At 40.5% G+C, this 15363-nt stretch overlaps 1 protein-coding gene across 6 annotated transcripts in view; it reads right to left on the bottom strand.

Annotated features, from left to right (window-relative positions):
* Positions 1–15363, bottom strand: part of Nme7 (NME/NM23 family member 7) — a 391631-nt gene that overhangs the window by 40945 nt on the left and 335323 nt on the right. For 5 of the 6 annotated variants that reach the window (XM_051147748.1, XM_051147749.1, XM_051147746.1 and 2 more), the window contains exon 9: positions 9672–9833. In XM_051147748.1, coding sequence (XP_051003705.1) covers positions 9751–9833 — 83 coding nt within the window. In that variant the 3' untranslated portion in view covers positions 9672–9750. Of the gene's footprint in view, positions 1–4880; positions 4983–6481; positions 6551–9671; positions 9834–15363 lie in introns of those variants that run through there. The other variant, XM_051147750.1, reaches the window with a different exon arrangement.

Here is a 15363-nt window from a genome sequence, read left to right as displayed (position 1 = left end):
CAGTGAGAGGCAGCAAGCTGAGTGTGTGAGGACACCCCACAGACTGCTCAGCCTCTGATGTCCCAAGTGGCTTTGCTTCTCTGCTGGAGATTGCACACATCTGTATTCAAGCTATCTGCTACTGTGAAACCTGGAGAGTGAAGGGCTCGGGATGTAGGCCGCTTGAGAATTAAGAACCGTTGCTATAATGACAGGCTCATTCCTAACCCAAGAGGACAGTTTGGTGGAGGTGCCTGAGTGCAGAGAATTGTCCAGAAATCTATGCAGATTTATTTATGCTCCATCTCCTTGTAGACAAAACAGGGTAACAGTGTTATCAGTGAGTAATGACATCTGAATCTCACTAAATCATCATTGGGACTAAATCAGGTACCTTATACTCTAAATGATTTTTAAATTAAAAAGAATTAAAATATGTCATTCATTACACTCTCTGTAACTGTATTATCTATTACAATGGTCGACCCAATGCTTCCAAGTACACTTTCTAATTTTACTACCTTTATGCTCAAGTGACTGTACGCCCTCCACTTGAACGGGTGGGCCCTCAGCCACCGTGGGGAAGTTTAATTCTGCAGAGTTTGTTTACTGAGATCACACCCTCTGTGCAACCTTGGTACTTATTCCAATGAGACAGAATCACTCCTTAAAGAAAAAAAAAGAGTCTTCCTTCTACTCTGTGGCCCCCTGACTTTCCATTTAATTCCCCACTGCCCGTGAGCCTCTATTTTCCTTCTTATAACTGATTAATAGAAATACCCAGCAATGCCTTGGCTACTGTTAGATTTTAACAAATATCTGACATGGCTGTATTCAATTTTGAACTTAGGTCTGCAGAAACTCCTGAATGCAAGGATTTCCTTGAGCCAGTCAGCTCTCTTTACAGATGATAGAATTCCTCTGCAAGTTTCTTTTCCTTCTTAAAGGACCCAAAATAACAAGAGTAAAGATAGCATACCAAAACCAGTTTCCCATGAATTTTCTAATCCACCGGTGAGATTGTTCTATATGATCAAAATAGGATCCCTATAAACACACTGTGGTGGTTTCAACAAGAATGCCCCCCAGAGGCTCATATATTTGAATGGCCCTATTTGAAAAGGAACAGGAGGTGTGGCCTAGTTGAAGGAAGTACGGCACAGGATGGGCTTTTGGGTTGGGATGTAGTTCTCAGCTACTTCTTCAGCAGCACACCTAACTGCCACCATGCTGCCCACCATGACGACAATGTACTAACCCCCTGAAATTGTAAGAAAGTCCCCAGTTAAATACTTTCCTTTATAAGCATTACCATGGTCACCGTGTATCTTCACAGCAATAAAACAGTAGCTAAGATACATGTTACTAGTGTCATAATAATAATTATTTTGGCCTAATGTAGCTTTTTACTGTTCCTTAACAAAGTATAATAATGCAGCTTATATAAGAAACAAGAATTACTATTGCAACATTTCTCCCCACTCATTAATTTTCCACATTCTAACTGGGGCAGTGTCAATGGTGTCCTCCTAATTCCATATAATTGTCACTTTAATACAGCTAACACATGCTCTTCTGAAGGAATGAGGTTCTCACTCCAAAGCCAGCAGTTAGCATATTCTAACTTACTCAACCACGCTCATAAAACCATGGTCTAGAAGGAACGTCACCCCCAAGTTCACTCAAGTCTTCTCATCCTGTCCACCGTCTGCTGTGTGGTGCCTCGTGACATATTCCTTCAGAACTCAGAAGTAGCTGCTAATACTTATAATACGCTAGGCACTGTTCTAAGAAGCACAGCCACATTAGCTAACTGAAACATCATACAGGTCTATTTTTTCATTTTATTGGTGAAGGAACAAGAAGCATTTGTCGGTGGCTTGGTTTCTGAGCACATGTGTAAAGCAAATGTGCACTATGCACTCTTCCTCCTTTTGCTCTTGACCCCTAAGAAGCCACAAATGCCTCCCGAAAAAACATGTTAGACCACGGTGCTCTGATAACTGCTCTAACGGCTCCCTTCTTACACAGAGTAAACGCTAAAGTCCTCCAGTAATCTATCTCTTCCCCAACTTTCACTGTCACCACAGTGGCCTCCTGAAGTCTTCGCACACAGCAGGTGGACTGCAGCTTTGGCTTTTGCTGTTCCTTCTTCCTGGATCGCTAGGTAACGCTCCCTCATCTCTGTCAACTCTATAACTTTGCCATTCTTGCGACTCTTCCTTTCCTGGTACCTCTATTTCTTGTCTCTGCATTATTTTGCCCCATAGCATCTGCCCCCAAGGGATCCATGGTGTATTTTACTTTTTATGGTTTGTTCATGGTCTGTTCCTTCAGGCAGACTGTAACTTCTTTGAGGGCAAGTATTAGTTATTGCTTTGTCTACTGACTGCTGTATCTCCAGTCTCTAAAAGATACTGAATGTATATGAGAGGCCCACAAAATATTTGGCAAAGGAAGAAGGAATGAATACATCCACACAAGCATTTAATATCATACAAAGATGGGCGCTGGGACAGAAGTTAAGAGAATGAACAAGAAAGATTATAAGGAATGTCTTAGAGTGCTGGGCCAGAGAGAAGGGACGTTACTGCTAGGAAAGGAACCAAGCATAAAACTTCCATGGGCTAAGATGGCACTTTATAGTTCCAGGAATCCTTATTGGAATGCTATAGATCTCTCCTGATCTCTAGAAACAGGATCCTCAATTTCACCTTGTCCTGACAGCCTGTTTCTGAAATCTGATGAAGTCTACAAACTTTTCCCAAGGTCATGTGTTTAAATGCACAAATATGTAGGATTGGTAATCCAATATTGTAACCACATTTTGTGATACAGCGTAATACAATCCTTATTAAGATCTGGCAGCAGTTTGTAAGCAACAACAGTGAAAACACGAAATCAAAGCCCACAGTGGAGCAATCCCAATGACACCTTCTGGAGGCAAGACCCAGGGACCTGGAAGTCTCCAACCAAACCATGAGACCAAGCTCCTGAAAGAACAGAATTTAGCTTAGTCATCTTCATTATGCCCCAGCCACAGAACCTAGCGGCTGGCACATACTGTTCACCCAAGAAATGTTCACTGAATAAATATCTATAAAGGAAGAGAATCAGTGTGGTTTTCTTTTTAGATACCCAACTCTTCCCCAGTGAGCTCCTCCTCTGTTATTACCTGCCTGTGCTTCAGCATCCTAAGAAGGAAGAGCTTGCTATAAAGTGATGCTTTTTATACAGCCATGACTTTAATGACATCATCTCCTACCTTTATCACCTGCTTATTCTTCACATTCCATTCAGACGCCATGCTCTTTGGTAAGCTCCCTTGCCACCCATCCTTAGGCTGAGATATCTATGCTAAAATTCTGGGTTTCCATTTTATTTGTAAATATTTAACGATGGGATGGCCACAATACATGAAGATTAACAATTTATGGTAATTAAGTGACAGTGTGAAAATCCTTTGTAGCTTCTGTTCTTTTTATCCAGGTTGACCTCAAACTCATGAGCTCAAATGACCCTCCTACCTTAGCCTGTCACGTATTTAGACTACTGCATGTACCACTTTGCCTGGTTGAAGCTTCTATCTTTTTATCCATAAGTGTCACTACAGGGTCAACAACTAATCATTGAATATATAAGAGAAGAAACAATGATAAAACTCAACTTGTTTCTTTTTGTTGTTGTTGTTGTGTCTATTTCTCTATTTTTTCCTATTTGGTCAGCTGATCATTCAGATTTTAATTTTCTTAAAAAATTAACAAAAGCCCAATTTGGCTATCAAACAGAAAGCAGAAATTAAAATGAACAAAATGCTTGTCTCCGCAAGTCAAAGGTATCCTTTCTTAGCTTTTCGTGATTGACATTCAGCAAGCACACAGCATCAGGACCACTCTCTCCCAGTGTTCTCCTCACTAAGCACCACTGTTCCCAACCCATGTATCATTTCCATCCTTTTTCCTCCAAGGAGGCCTAGCTGGCTTTTTTGCTGGTGTTCAGTCTGTTTCATTCTACTTCTATAATCCCTTTCTTTAATCTCTTTGAATTTAATTTGCTCCAATTGTACCAAAGAAACAATTCTGTAATAATTCATAAAATTGAGTTACATATAAAGAAATCTTCTTTCATAATATATAAAAATTAAATTTTCTACCTTATTTCCTCTACTTAGAAAAAATAGGTATTTCTTCATGCTTCCAAAAAATGCATTTCACCTAAGCTAAGGATACACTCTTGCTCTTTACCACAGAAAGTTCTCGGCCCTTCGTTGCTGTCTCTGTGCCATGACACAGCTTATCATAGTTTATCTTCCTTGCATCCTGACTTTTCCTTCAAGTATTTCTTCCTCTAATAAGGTTTAAAATTGCCCTCCTATCAGTTGCTTTCTCATCAAATGGTTCTTTGACATTTGAATTTGCCTTAACTTCCTTTTTCTCTTTTTCAATTATTGAATTTTTGGTGTTTATTTGTATTTTCCTCCATTCTAGAAATTGTGTACTCATGCACTCATCACCGTTCTAGTCCTCGCAGACAAGCTCAACAGCTCATATTTTCTTAAGCCGCCATATCAACAATCTTCAAATTCACCTTTATATTCTTTCTATTTCAAAGGATAATACCTTAGAAAATTTTTATTTCAAAGTTTAAAAATATTACCTTTTGACTAATAATTTAGCAAATGGAAACAAACAAAGAAAACGGTGCCATGGTAGGTGCTGCTCTGCTCATTCTGTGTTGTCACCAGGCAAGTAAGAATTATCCTCTTGTAAAACGCTATTATTAACAATTTTCTTACATATTCACTTTTACATAATTTATAAGATTGAAAAGACAAAAAATTAAACTTTTAAAATATTTAGTTAATTCATAACATGAAATAGAGCAATAGTTTAATAACTTACAGGATCAGCAGGTCCACAGAATTCTCGAAATGTCTTTGAAGAGTTGTTTTGTTGGATTTCTATTGCTACACAAGGCCCGGAGTACAGCTCCGTCACCATCTCCTTTGACATACAATATAAGAGGAAATGAAAGGATTAAAATAACTGCATGTTTCACCCCAATCCTTTCAATTGTGCTACTTTCCCACTATTTTTAATCTCAAAATGGTCACCTTTAACTTCTTTCCCATCTGCGTCCTGCACACATGCATGTTCTAAATTATGGCCACCTTTGCTCTGAAAATATTTCTCTCATCACTTCACCTCTGCACCTAGTGTCATTAGCATCTGAGGTAACACTTTGCCTCCTCTCATCACTTGAAGCCATTTCCGGCCTATCTTCCTCTCAGGCTTCCCTCTTTCCCTCCCTCAGCACAGTTTCATCAAATTAATATTCCTCAAGTATAAACAGCAGTGTTTCTCCTGAAGGATCTTTAAAAATCTATTATGTGGTTAGCAACAAGGAAAAACACCTAGAAAGTAGAAAACAATAGATGAATTAATTTCCATGTAGTGAATGGTGGTGGCCAAGGGACTGTGATTCTTAGGAAGGGAAACAGTTGTAATAAGCCAGAAAATTCTTCCATCTTGCTGCATGAAAACAACAGCAGACAAGAGAGACAGGCACAGGGCAGGCAGAAGAGTATAGGAGAGCCTGCTATTCCCACGGCACTGCAGAGGCCAGCAGGTATGATCCTCAGGGCAGAAGACAGGAGAACTCCATGCCCTACCACAGAGCTGTTTCTATATCCATGCTTACTGATGCTGCATTCACTAGAGCAAAGAAGTGGAATTAAACTATTGCCAACCCCGTTAGTGAAAATCAGGTTAAAAAAATGAATATAATGGAATACTATTCAGCACACACAAAAAACTCTGATAAAATTTGCAAGATAAAAAAATGTAAAATATCAAGCAAGGCCACATGATACCAGAAAGAAAAACAGAAGGGCCTCTCTCATCTGCGAAATCTAGCCAATAATACATGTGTAAATGTAAGCAAATGTACAAGTGTGTACAGTGGAACATGTAAGAGAACAAGAAAGGGGAAACAGGGAGTACTAGGTGCAGGTGATGGACATGAGTTATAAGCTGACTGTTGTTCTAGGTTTAACTCTGTCACAGAGTTTTTTATTTTTATGGTGAATAAGTGCATAAAATTGTATTTATTGCTGAAGTTAAACTAGCAGGAGGCTCCACAGCCTCAGAATGACTAAGAGGAGTCTGTGCTTCCACAATCCAGAGCGGAAAGCTCTCACACAGCGCATGACCCACATCAGCAAAAGTCCTCACACAACGCATGGGACATCAGGTAAAGTCCTCACACGACACACGACCCACATCAGGTAAAGTCCTCACACAACGCATGACCCACATCAGCAAAAGTCCTCACACAGCACATGACCCAGATCAGGTAAAGTCCTCGCACAACACATGATCCACATAAGGTTTATAAATCATCCTTTAAATTTTTTCAATAATTATAAATAACAAGATTTCCGAGGTTTGAAACACACACATTGCTTTCCATCACATGATTTTATATTTATTTTGACACTTACGTTGTACTCAGACACTACACCTTTATAGACTTCATAGAATTCTTCAACATTAGCTCGATCCATAGTGAACTGCATTAAAAACAAACAAATCAAAACAAAACAAAACTGTAAGCCAATCGAGTGGACCACAATTAGCACTTGACATTAAATCATTTGTTGGACACATACTTTTACTTTTTGCTATGTGGTATCTTTCCCCCCACTTGTCTCAAAGACACTATGAAGCCTAGGCTGCCCTTGAATTTGTGACCGTTCTACGTCAGTGCTGGAATTACAGTTAGTTGTCACCATACCTGTCTTTTTTTTTTTTTTTTTTTTTTTAAGATTTATTTATTTATTATTATGTATACAGTGTTCTGCCTGCATGTACCAGAAGAGGGTATCAGATCACATTATAGATGGTTGTGAACCACCATGTGGCTTCTGGGAATTGAACTTAGGACCTCTAGAAGAGCAGTCAGTGCTCTTAACCTCTGAACCATCTCTCCAGCCCCCACCATACCTATCTTATTCTGTCTTTGTTTTTTCTTTTTTAAACTTTTTACTGATGCTTTTTGAGTTCTACATCATGCACCTGAGAGACTCACTCATTTCCCTGTTCTCTCATATCTACCCTTCCTCCTTGCAACCTCCATCCCATAATAAAACACACACATACACACACACAAACACACACACACACAGAGCAAAGCATACAAAACATCTCATTGTGGAAGCTGTAACAGTGTGTCCCACAGTATCCCTCAGTCCACACATCTTCATCTTGCAAATGTTCATTGCAAGTCATTGGTCTGGTTCATGGTTTTTGTTTTGTTTTGTTTTTGTTTTTTGTTTTTTGTTTTTTAATCTGTTATCCTGTTGTTGTCCTGTGTCATTGAGATCCTGTAGCTTTGGATCAGCAAGGCTGGCCCTTTCACACAGACCAACTGTTTGCAAATGATCACGTGATAAAGATTTTGGGGTGGGGCAACTCAGAGCCCTAGCTCTGGCCCCGGGTGGTAGCCAAGCTGGTCAACCAGCCTGCTCTCCCTTATCCACACCACCAGGGCAAGCTCTCCAGCACTGCTCCAACTAGGCCACCCAATGCTGCCAGCAGCAAGAGGCAGGGTCAGCTCTCCTGCTCTCATGACCTCATGACCGTGGAGGCTGGCTCACCCATGCCTTCACTACCAGGGCCAGCTCCTCTGTGCTGCCCAGGCAAGGTGCAGGGCTTCCACTCCCCTCTCACATGCCCTCTGGGTCAGCTCTCCTGACAACCACAGGTGGGCCAGTTCTCCAGGGCACTCACCCTCGGAGGCTGGCTCACCTGTGCCCCTTCCGGCAGGGTCAGCACTACTGTGCTGCCCAGGTGAGGTGCAAGGTTTGCTTTCCAGAGTGCTGCAGCTGGTGAGGAACAGGGCCTGCTCACCTGCTCTCATGACTCCTGGGCTAGCTCTCCTGACTGCTGGAGGTTGCAAAGGACGAGGGGAAAACAGGCTGTCTGTCTAATTCTTTTAACTTCAAAATGTGAGTCCTGGATAATTTATTCTTAGAAGAACAAAGTGTTATTATAAGTCAGCCGATCAATAATAACAGCTCCATTGTTCATTGCGATTGAGTCAGTACTTACTATGTCACACGTGACTAGGTTTTATACCTAGTACCATCTCATGTAATTCTCACGTTCACATGACATAAGCGGTATTTCTGCATGTTACTGCTAACACTCAGAGGCACTGTGAGACCTCTCCAAATTGGCCTTCTGTCACTCCCACAATCTGACCCATTGCCCATGCTTTCATCCACTACTCTACAACTTTAGGGATAAAATCCTATTCTTGAGACAACCAAACAGGTATAGGCAATATAATGCTGTTTATTGGTAGACTAGACATGTAGGGAAAAAACTGAAGACAGGCCCTTTAGTTCTTATGGAGAGAAGAGAAACCCTACTATTACCCTCCCAAGCATTTGCAGGAAATCACTAAAACTGGTTTGTAGTAAAGCAGTTAGACACAGCACTGGACTTCCTACTAGCCTTCAAATGCAAGTGCCATCTCTGCTGACTAAACACACCTTCAACAACTAACTCCTTATCAAAGTTGGTTTTAAATTCAGCTAGGAATAAAACTTGCTATGTTCAGCAGTCTCACAAACTAAAACATTGAAGAAAGTGTGTCTGAACACTAGTTTTACATCCATTTCTCCTTTGCTTCTCCAATGTTGCCAAGACTGGAGATCACTGAGAAATGTCAGTCTACAGTCAATAACGCTTATCAGAAGGACTGACTGCCATGGGCGGCGTTACTATTATAGGGAGGGAATTTGGTTTGATTTCAATGCTTTATGCTACATTCATTCACCTTTTACCAATAGTGAATCAAAATGTGACATAAAATATAACTTAATAAAAGTCTACTTAATCTACAGCATAATCCCACAGTGGCAAATACTAACATTCTTATGGCCTAGATGAGAAACTGAGGCTAAGGGTGCCCAACCAGGGTCACATGCCTAGAAAACCAATGACCCTTGATAATGCTATCTGTGACTCTATAAATCAACAACTGCACTTACCATTATATTATAATGCCCTCACCATAGGTTGACATCTATAATGATTTCTTGTCAAATACACCAGTGAGTACAGCACAAAGGTATCCATGGCTATCGAAAGATGTGTTCTGAGTCCAGTTAAGGACTTTCTGGGCAGGTCTGAGAAGGCAAGTCTAAGCCAGTATGAGCTTAAGGGCCCCAGGAGATTAAATGCACAAACACTTGAGGGACAGTTTAGAAACCAGCCCCAGGTTGAAAGGCTGAGGCAACCTGAACTCGCTGTCCCTTCGCTCTGTGCTAAGGAGCTTAGAGCACAGAACAGCCGCTCCCTGAGGCGCCTCACGTGACTCATCTACTTTCAGCTGAAGTTCCAAGAAATGAAGAAACTTTGAAACATAAATCTGGTTTATCATCTGAATATTAGTATCTCAGTAAACAATTACATGGATTAAATACACACTTTTTGTTTCATTATAAAGCTACTGAGTTCAGCTTTTGGTAGCTGTTTTTGTTGCTGCTGCTCCTGTTGGCTGGCCTGGAACTCACCATGTCCATACAGCAGGCTGGCCTCACGTAAGGTGTGCAGTGACTCAGGATCATGCCACCACATCCAGCCAGGTTATTGAATCTGCATACTTTTAATTTTAATAAATGCAAATCTCAAGTGCACAGGGGGCATTTAGCTAAGCACGTTTTAAGGCTTATTAAAAAACAATTCTTCCATACATTATGGCTCATTGAAAACCACTTACCATTTGCATTGCTGTGATGTCAAAACATGCATCTCGAATAGCTATTAAGAGCTTTCCCAACAATCCTAAAATTGAAGAACAAATTGGCTCAAAACATAGAATATTTGAATATTTTAGGTTTCTAAGCAATACAAAATTTCAACAGTTTTCTTTGTTTCTACTCCAAATAAAGAAAATGCAGCATCTCTGTAAGAGAAAGCCAGTCAATGGCTGAGCTGAGCACCACACTTAATCATTTGATTCCCTTGATAAGTGCTTCAAGAATATCAATGGTGGTCCTGAGAACAATGCAAAAAGCTTTTAAGCTACTATTTGCCTTTAAAGTCTCATAAATCTAGTGATGTAAATAATATGAAAATCAAATAATTTTAAAACAACATTGCTAAATGAGATGACAAGATGTTAAATTTAAGAGGAAAAAGTCAATAATTGAAAAGGTAGGCAAAGACTTCAAGGGGGAATGAAAATATGTAATGTTCTTAAATCTTGAAGAAAAATGATGGGCTTTACATAAAGACAGAAAAGTATGAGCAACTCAGAAAAGATGAGTAACACCAGGAGAGGAGTATACCCCAACCCAAGGTCTGTGAGCTAGTCTCCCCATCCCCCATATACACTGTGGTGATTTGAATAAAAATGGCCCTCAGAGGCTCACAGATTTGAATGTTTGGTTCCTAGTTGGTGGTTTAGGAAGGATTAAGAGGAGTGTGGCCTTGTAGGCGGAGGTGTGTCACAGCATGGACTCTGAGGTTTCAAAAGCCCACAGCAGGTCCCATCTCTCTCTGTCCCTGGCTGTGGACCAGACAGAAGCTCTCAACTACTGCCTCACTCTAGTCTCACACCTACTTGCATGTGCCAAGCTTCCGTCAACAACAGAAACGGACTGACCTTTTGAAACTGGAAACAAGCCCCTAACTCAATGCTTTTTGTTTGTAAGTTGCTTTGGTCATGGTATCTCTTCACAGCAATTGGTCAATACTAAGACATACACTATGACCAAAAGAAACTTGGGGCAAAAAGGTTTATTTTAGCTTACAATTTATACTCCATCATGAAGGGAAGTCAGGGTACAAAACTCAAGGCAGGAGCCTGAAGCAGGAACTGAAACAGACCATGGTAGAACTCTGATTAATGTCTTGCTCTCCATGGCTTGTTTAGCTTTGTTTTCCTACCTTCCTTCTTTTCTTTTTCTTCTCCTCCCCACTCCCTCCTCCTCCCCTTCTTCTTTTGGCTTTTTAAGACAGCTCTCACTATGCAGTTCTGGTTGCACTGGAACTTGCTATGTAGATCTGCCTGCCTCTGTTTGCTCAGTCAGTGCTGGGATTAAATAAGGGCCTCTGCCACCTCTCCCTGGGTCAGCTTTCTTTCTAACACAGTCCAGGATCACCTGCCCAGGAGTGAGCTGGGCCCGCCCACATCAACCAACAATCAAGAAAATGACACCCAGACTTGCCTACAGGCAGATATGCTGGAGGCAATTACTCAACCGAGAGTCCGTCTTCCCAGACAGCTCAACATTTGGGTCAAGTCGACACAAGTTACCCAGCACAGTCTTAGATGCCAACATGAGGAATTTGGGCACAAACTCCCTCACAAATGGGTGGTTTTCATAAGGGGGAGGGCCTGCTGACTCCTAAGAGCATGATGATAATTTTGAGATGGTTTTGCTTCATATGAAATCTTACTATACACACATACTTCTTATTCATTTTGTTATCTGACAATTTACACACTATATGACATAGTCTGGTCACTCTCTCCCTCATACCTTCTCTTTTCTCCTTCCCTGCCACCCCTGCCAGCCGGTACCTTTACACAAATCACTACTTTGGTTTTGAGCTGTAACCCATTTAACCAGGGCCATCTGTGTGACCATTAGGTTGGGACTATCTACTGGAGCCTGGTGTGCAGATAGACAACTGAAAGCAATGGTTACAGCCCTGCTCAGTAACAGGCAGCTGTGAGGTCTCCTGAGTCTCTACTCCACCCACTCCTGACTGCTGAGGGGCCCATTCTTATGCAGACTCAGGGTACACACCCTTAGCTGCCATGAGTTGTGATAGCAACCATTGTTTGTTGCCCAAACAAATGCATCTAGTTGACCTCAGCTGAGCTCATAGTTTGAATAGTTATATAGGATGTGAGTTTTTCCTACATACTAACTCTGGAAAAAAAAAAAAAAAAAGCAGTTCCTGTGTACTCTCCACTTCTTCACAGAGTATTAAGTTGACCTGCAGTATCCCATGACATCCCATGAAGGACTTCCCTCATACATGATCATGGCAGTTAAAAGTACAATATGCACTGGTATAATTTCACATTTCACTTGATCTATTCCAAAGCACTAGAATATTCATCATGCTTCTGCCCAGTACAAAGGTCACACACCTAAAGGGACAAATAAACTCAGTATTTTAAAAATAATATTGACTTTATAGATCCCTACAAAGGTCTCATAACAAAGAAACGTTATGCTACACAAATGTCACACATTGACATATAAATCTTGATGACAGTGTGAGGCAATATTGTACTATAAAGATAAATTTAAAGCCTGTATCTATTTTAAACCTATATTATAGCTGTATAATCCTATTAAGCTATGTTTCCTGGGATGTAAAGAAGCAAGTACGATAAGCGAGTACGGTGCTATAGCCCTAGCATTACCACTACTGTCAAGGACAGTCACACACAGGTCTGATTCGTATCTAAAAATTCCTACTAGTTTAGGTCATATGGAATCTTTGCTGCCACCTCTGTTAATCCAGCTTACTCAATATCCATGGATACTGCCTTTTTGTGTCCACTTAGTTATGTGTGGTGATAGGTCACAAAAGCATTTAAGAATGCAGTTTTGTGTTTAATAGCTCAGAACACAAAAAGTCAATAGCCATATGTTCTATATTCTGTCCTAGATAGAAAATGTTCAGATGACTGAACAAATGGCAATAACTATGTAAATGAAGCAATGCATGTAGCAATAAAATAAAACAAAATGGTATCCCAGGAAGCAAAAGACAAAAAGGTCAAACAAAGCTGAGCGTCTTACTTGGCTGCTGTTTGTATAACTACTGTATTTTATAATAGTTCGCTTAATACTCCATGAATGTCACCTCTTAATTGTTCAAATGTCAAATCATTTCTTTATCTCCACTTCTTACATTTTTACCTGGTTTATCCAAAAGTTTCTTTTTAGATGTCTTTCTCATATCAACTCATACAATATCAGATATTTATTAGTTAATCTTGTCCTTCCTGTGACTACACCCAGTTTCCCTTTAAAGTACTTTCCTAACCATGTGATTGGCAAGGAAGTGTCAACTTCCTATACGACCCAATAACTACAGCGTTCATCGAGAGGTCAAGAGGTGGAGCCCAGATCTAGGCAAACCAATCATAGCACTTTGATTCCCAGGCCACAGTAATTTAGTTAGGAACAGAACCATAATCAGCTTAAGCCACAGAGTCCTTCCCTGAGATTTTCTTAGAGCTGAAATTGGGGAAAACACTTTGCAATGTGTTCACAAGGGAGTGAACCCTCTACAGTTGGCAGCTCTCCTTTCTTCCAAAGTCCTGGGAAATTTATCTAGAAGGATGAAGCTGAGAGTCAAGAGAAGCGACCATGAAGCAGAGGTAACAGGGTTACTAAGTCTTTGTTTAGAGCCTTCCGTAAGCACAGCACAACTCTCTTCTTGTAAAATCGTGACAGGGAACCAAGTGGGCTTTCTTCTCTTGTACTGAAGGGTTCTTCTTATGCTACCTGTTTATGTAGGAAGTAAAGTGCTACATCCTGAGAGGGAAATGCTGTATGGCTGGAAAGCAAGAATAAGCCTGTAATCCCAGGACTCGGGAGGCAGAGGCAGGCAGAGCGCTGTGAGTTCAAGGCCAGCCTGGTCTACAAAGCGACACCAGGACAGCCAAGGATACACAGAGAACCCCTGTCTCAAAAAACCTAACAACAACAACAACAACAAAACCCAAAACAGAAAATGCAATAAAGCAAGAAGGAAATGAAAGGCATTTGGATCAGAAAGGAAAAAACATAACCACATGCTTGCATGTAACAAGATTCTCATGTAAAAAAAATGTTAATCTACAACTAAGTCCTAGAGTAATAACTAGTGTCAACAAGGTGACAGGATTTGAGATCCCCATTAACAAGTGAGTTCTCTTTAAGCTGATAGATAAGTTTATCATGTTTTCTACCAAAATTCTAGTAAATTCTTATACAAATAAAGATATGAGTACTTTAAAACTACGTGGAAATACAAAATAAAATAGCTAAGACGACTTCAGGAAGGAAGGATGTGGAGCCAGGTGCTGTGATGCCCACCTAAATCCCAGCACCTGTGGGACTGAAGGGAGCAAAGCTGAGCTTCAAGGTCTAGGCCAGCCTGGGCTCCATGAGGCGTTAGTGCCAGTCAGGGATTCAGCCTGACATAGGTCAATAAATAAGAGAATGAGTGGGAGGGCTCGCTCTACTCACAACTGTCATCAAGATAGCGAGTGCTGGCAGAGCAGCTGCGCACCTGTGCGTCAGTGGATCAATAACAATGCCCCAGACGTGGCCCCACCCTTTTATATTTTTTTTATTTTTATTTTTTTAAGGCAAAAGCAAGTCAGTGACGGGGGAGCTGACCTTCTCAGCAAACTCAGCCACACACATGCAGGGAAGTGAGGAAAAATGGTCTCTGCAGCTACTTTTCAGAACATGTATGCTTTGGGACATCTGCATGAATTTGGCAGAATTCCTCTCACATATGCTGTATGTACTAGTGACATAGCATTTCATATAATCCTCACAGTATTCCTATGGACAGAACGTTTCATGTTGAGACCCTAACCTGATGGGGTTGTATTAGGAGATAGGGCAGCATGAGCTCTCGGCCTTTGGCTATAAATAAGAATAGGATTAGAAGGCAGACCCTTTGAGAGTGATGACGTCATTAGGGTAAATCCACAGGTCTGTGAGTAGGATCTTTATAAAAGATTCTTTAAGAAATAGTAAAATAGTGAAAAATGCCCACAAGGAAATTTTATATTTTACTTAGGTAAGATTTGTTAAGGAAGGTTTATTTTTGGGACAGCCAAGAGTACATAAACTAACAAAATGGTTATATAGATGATACATTAAATACTAATTCCATCTAAACCAGATTGGAGAAATCCTATTGCCTTTAAAACTTATATCTGGTGAAATAAAAGACATTAAAAGTAAAAAATAGTAGTGTTTTTAAAACATGATTACCATAAACCCAAATCAAAGCTGAAGATTATGAGCATGTAGATTTATTTGCAATGCCAAAGTACAAACGAAATCACAAGGATTACTACTTTCAACACAAGGAACTTAATGCTGACCCAAGCAAACATGCATAACAAATAACCCTGTGCATAAACTATGTGGAAACATTTGTTTTCTCTATGGAAAAGTTACGAAGTAATGCCACTTCACTGGGAATTTTCCAGTAAGTTTCAGAAGGCCACAGATTGCTTTGGATGTATGTCAGTCAGTTTCCATTACCATGCAGCAGATATCTGAATAGTCAACTTACAACTCACAATTGTTTTGGCTCACAGTTTGGCAGGTTTTGT

The sequence above is a fragment of the Acomys russatus genome, chromosome 6 (assembly GCF_903995435.1).
Source record: "Acomys russatus chromosome 6, mAcoRus1.1, whole genome shotgun sequence".
Classification (NCBI taxonomy): Eukaryota; Metazoa; Chordata; class Mammalia; order Rodentia; family Muridae; genus Acomys; species Acomys russatus.
The sequence above is the reverse complement of the archived record's forward strand: the minus strand, read 5'-3'. Positions and strand labels throughout refer to the sequence as shown.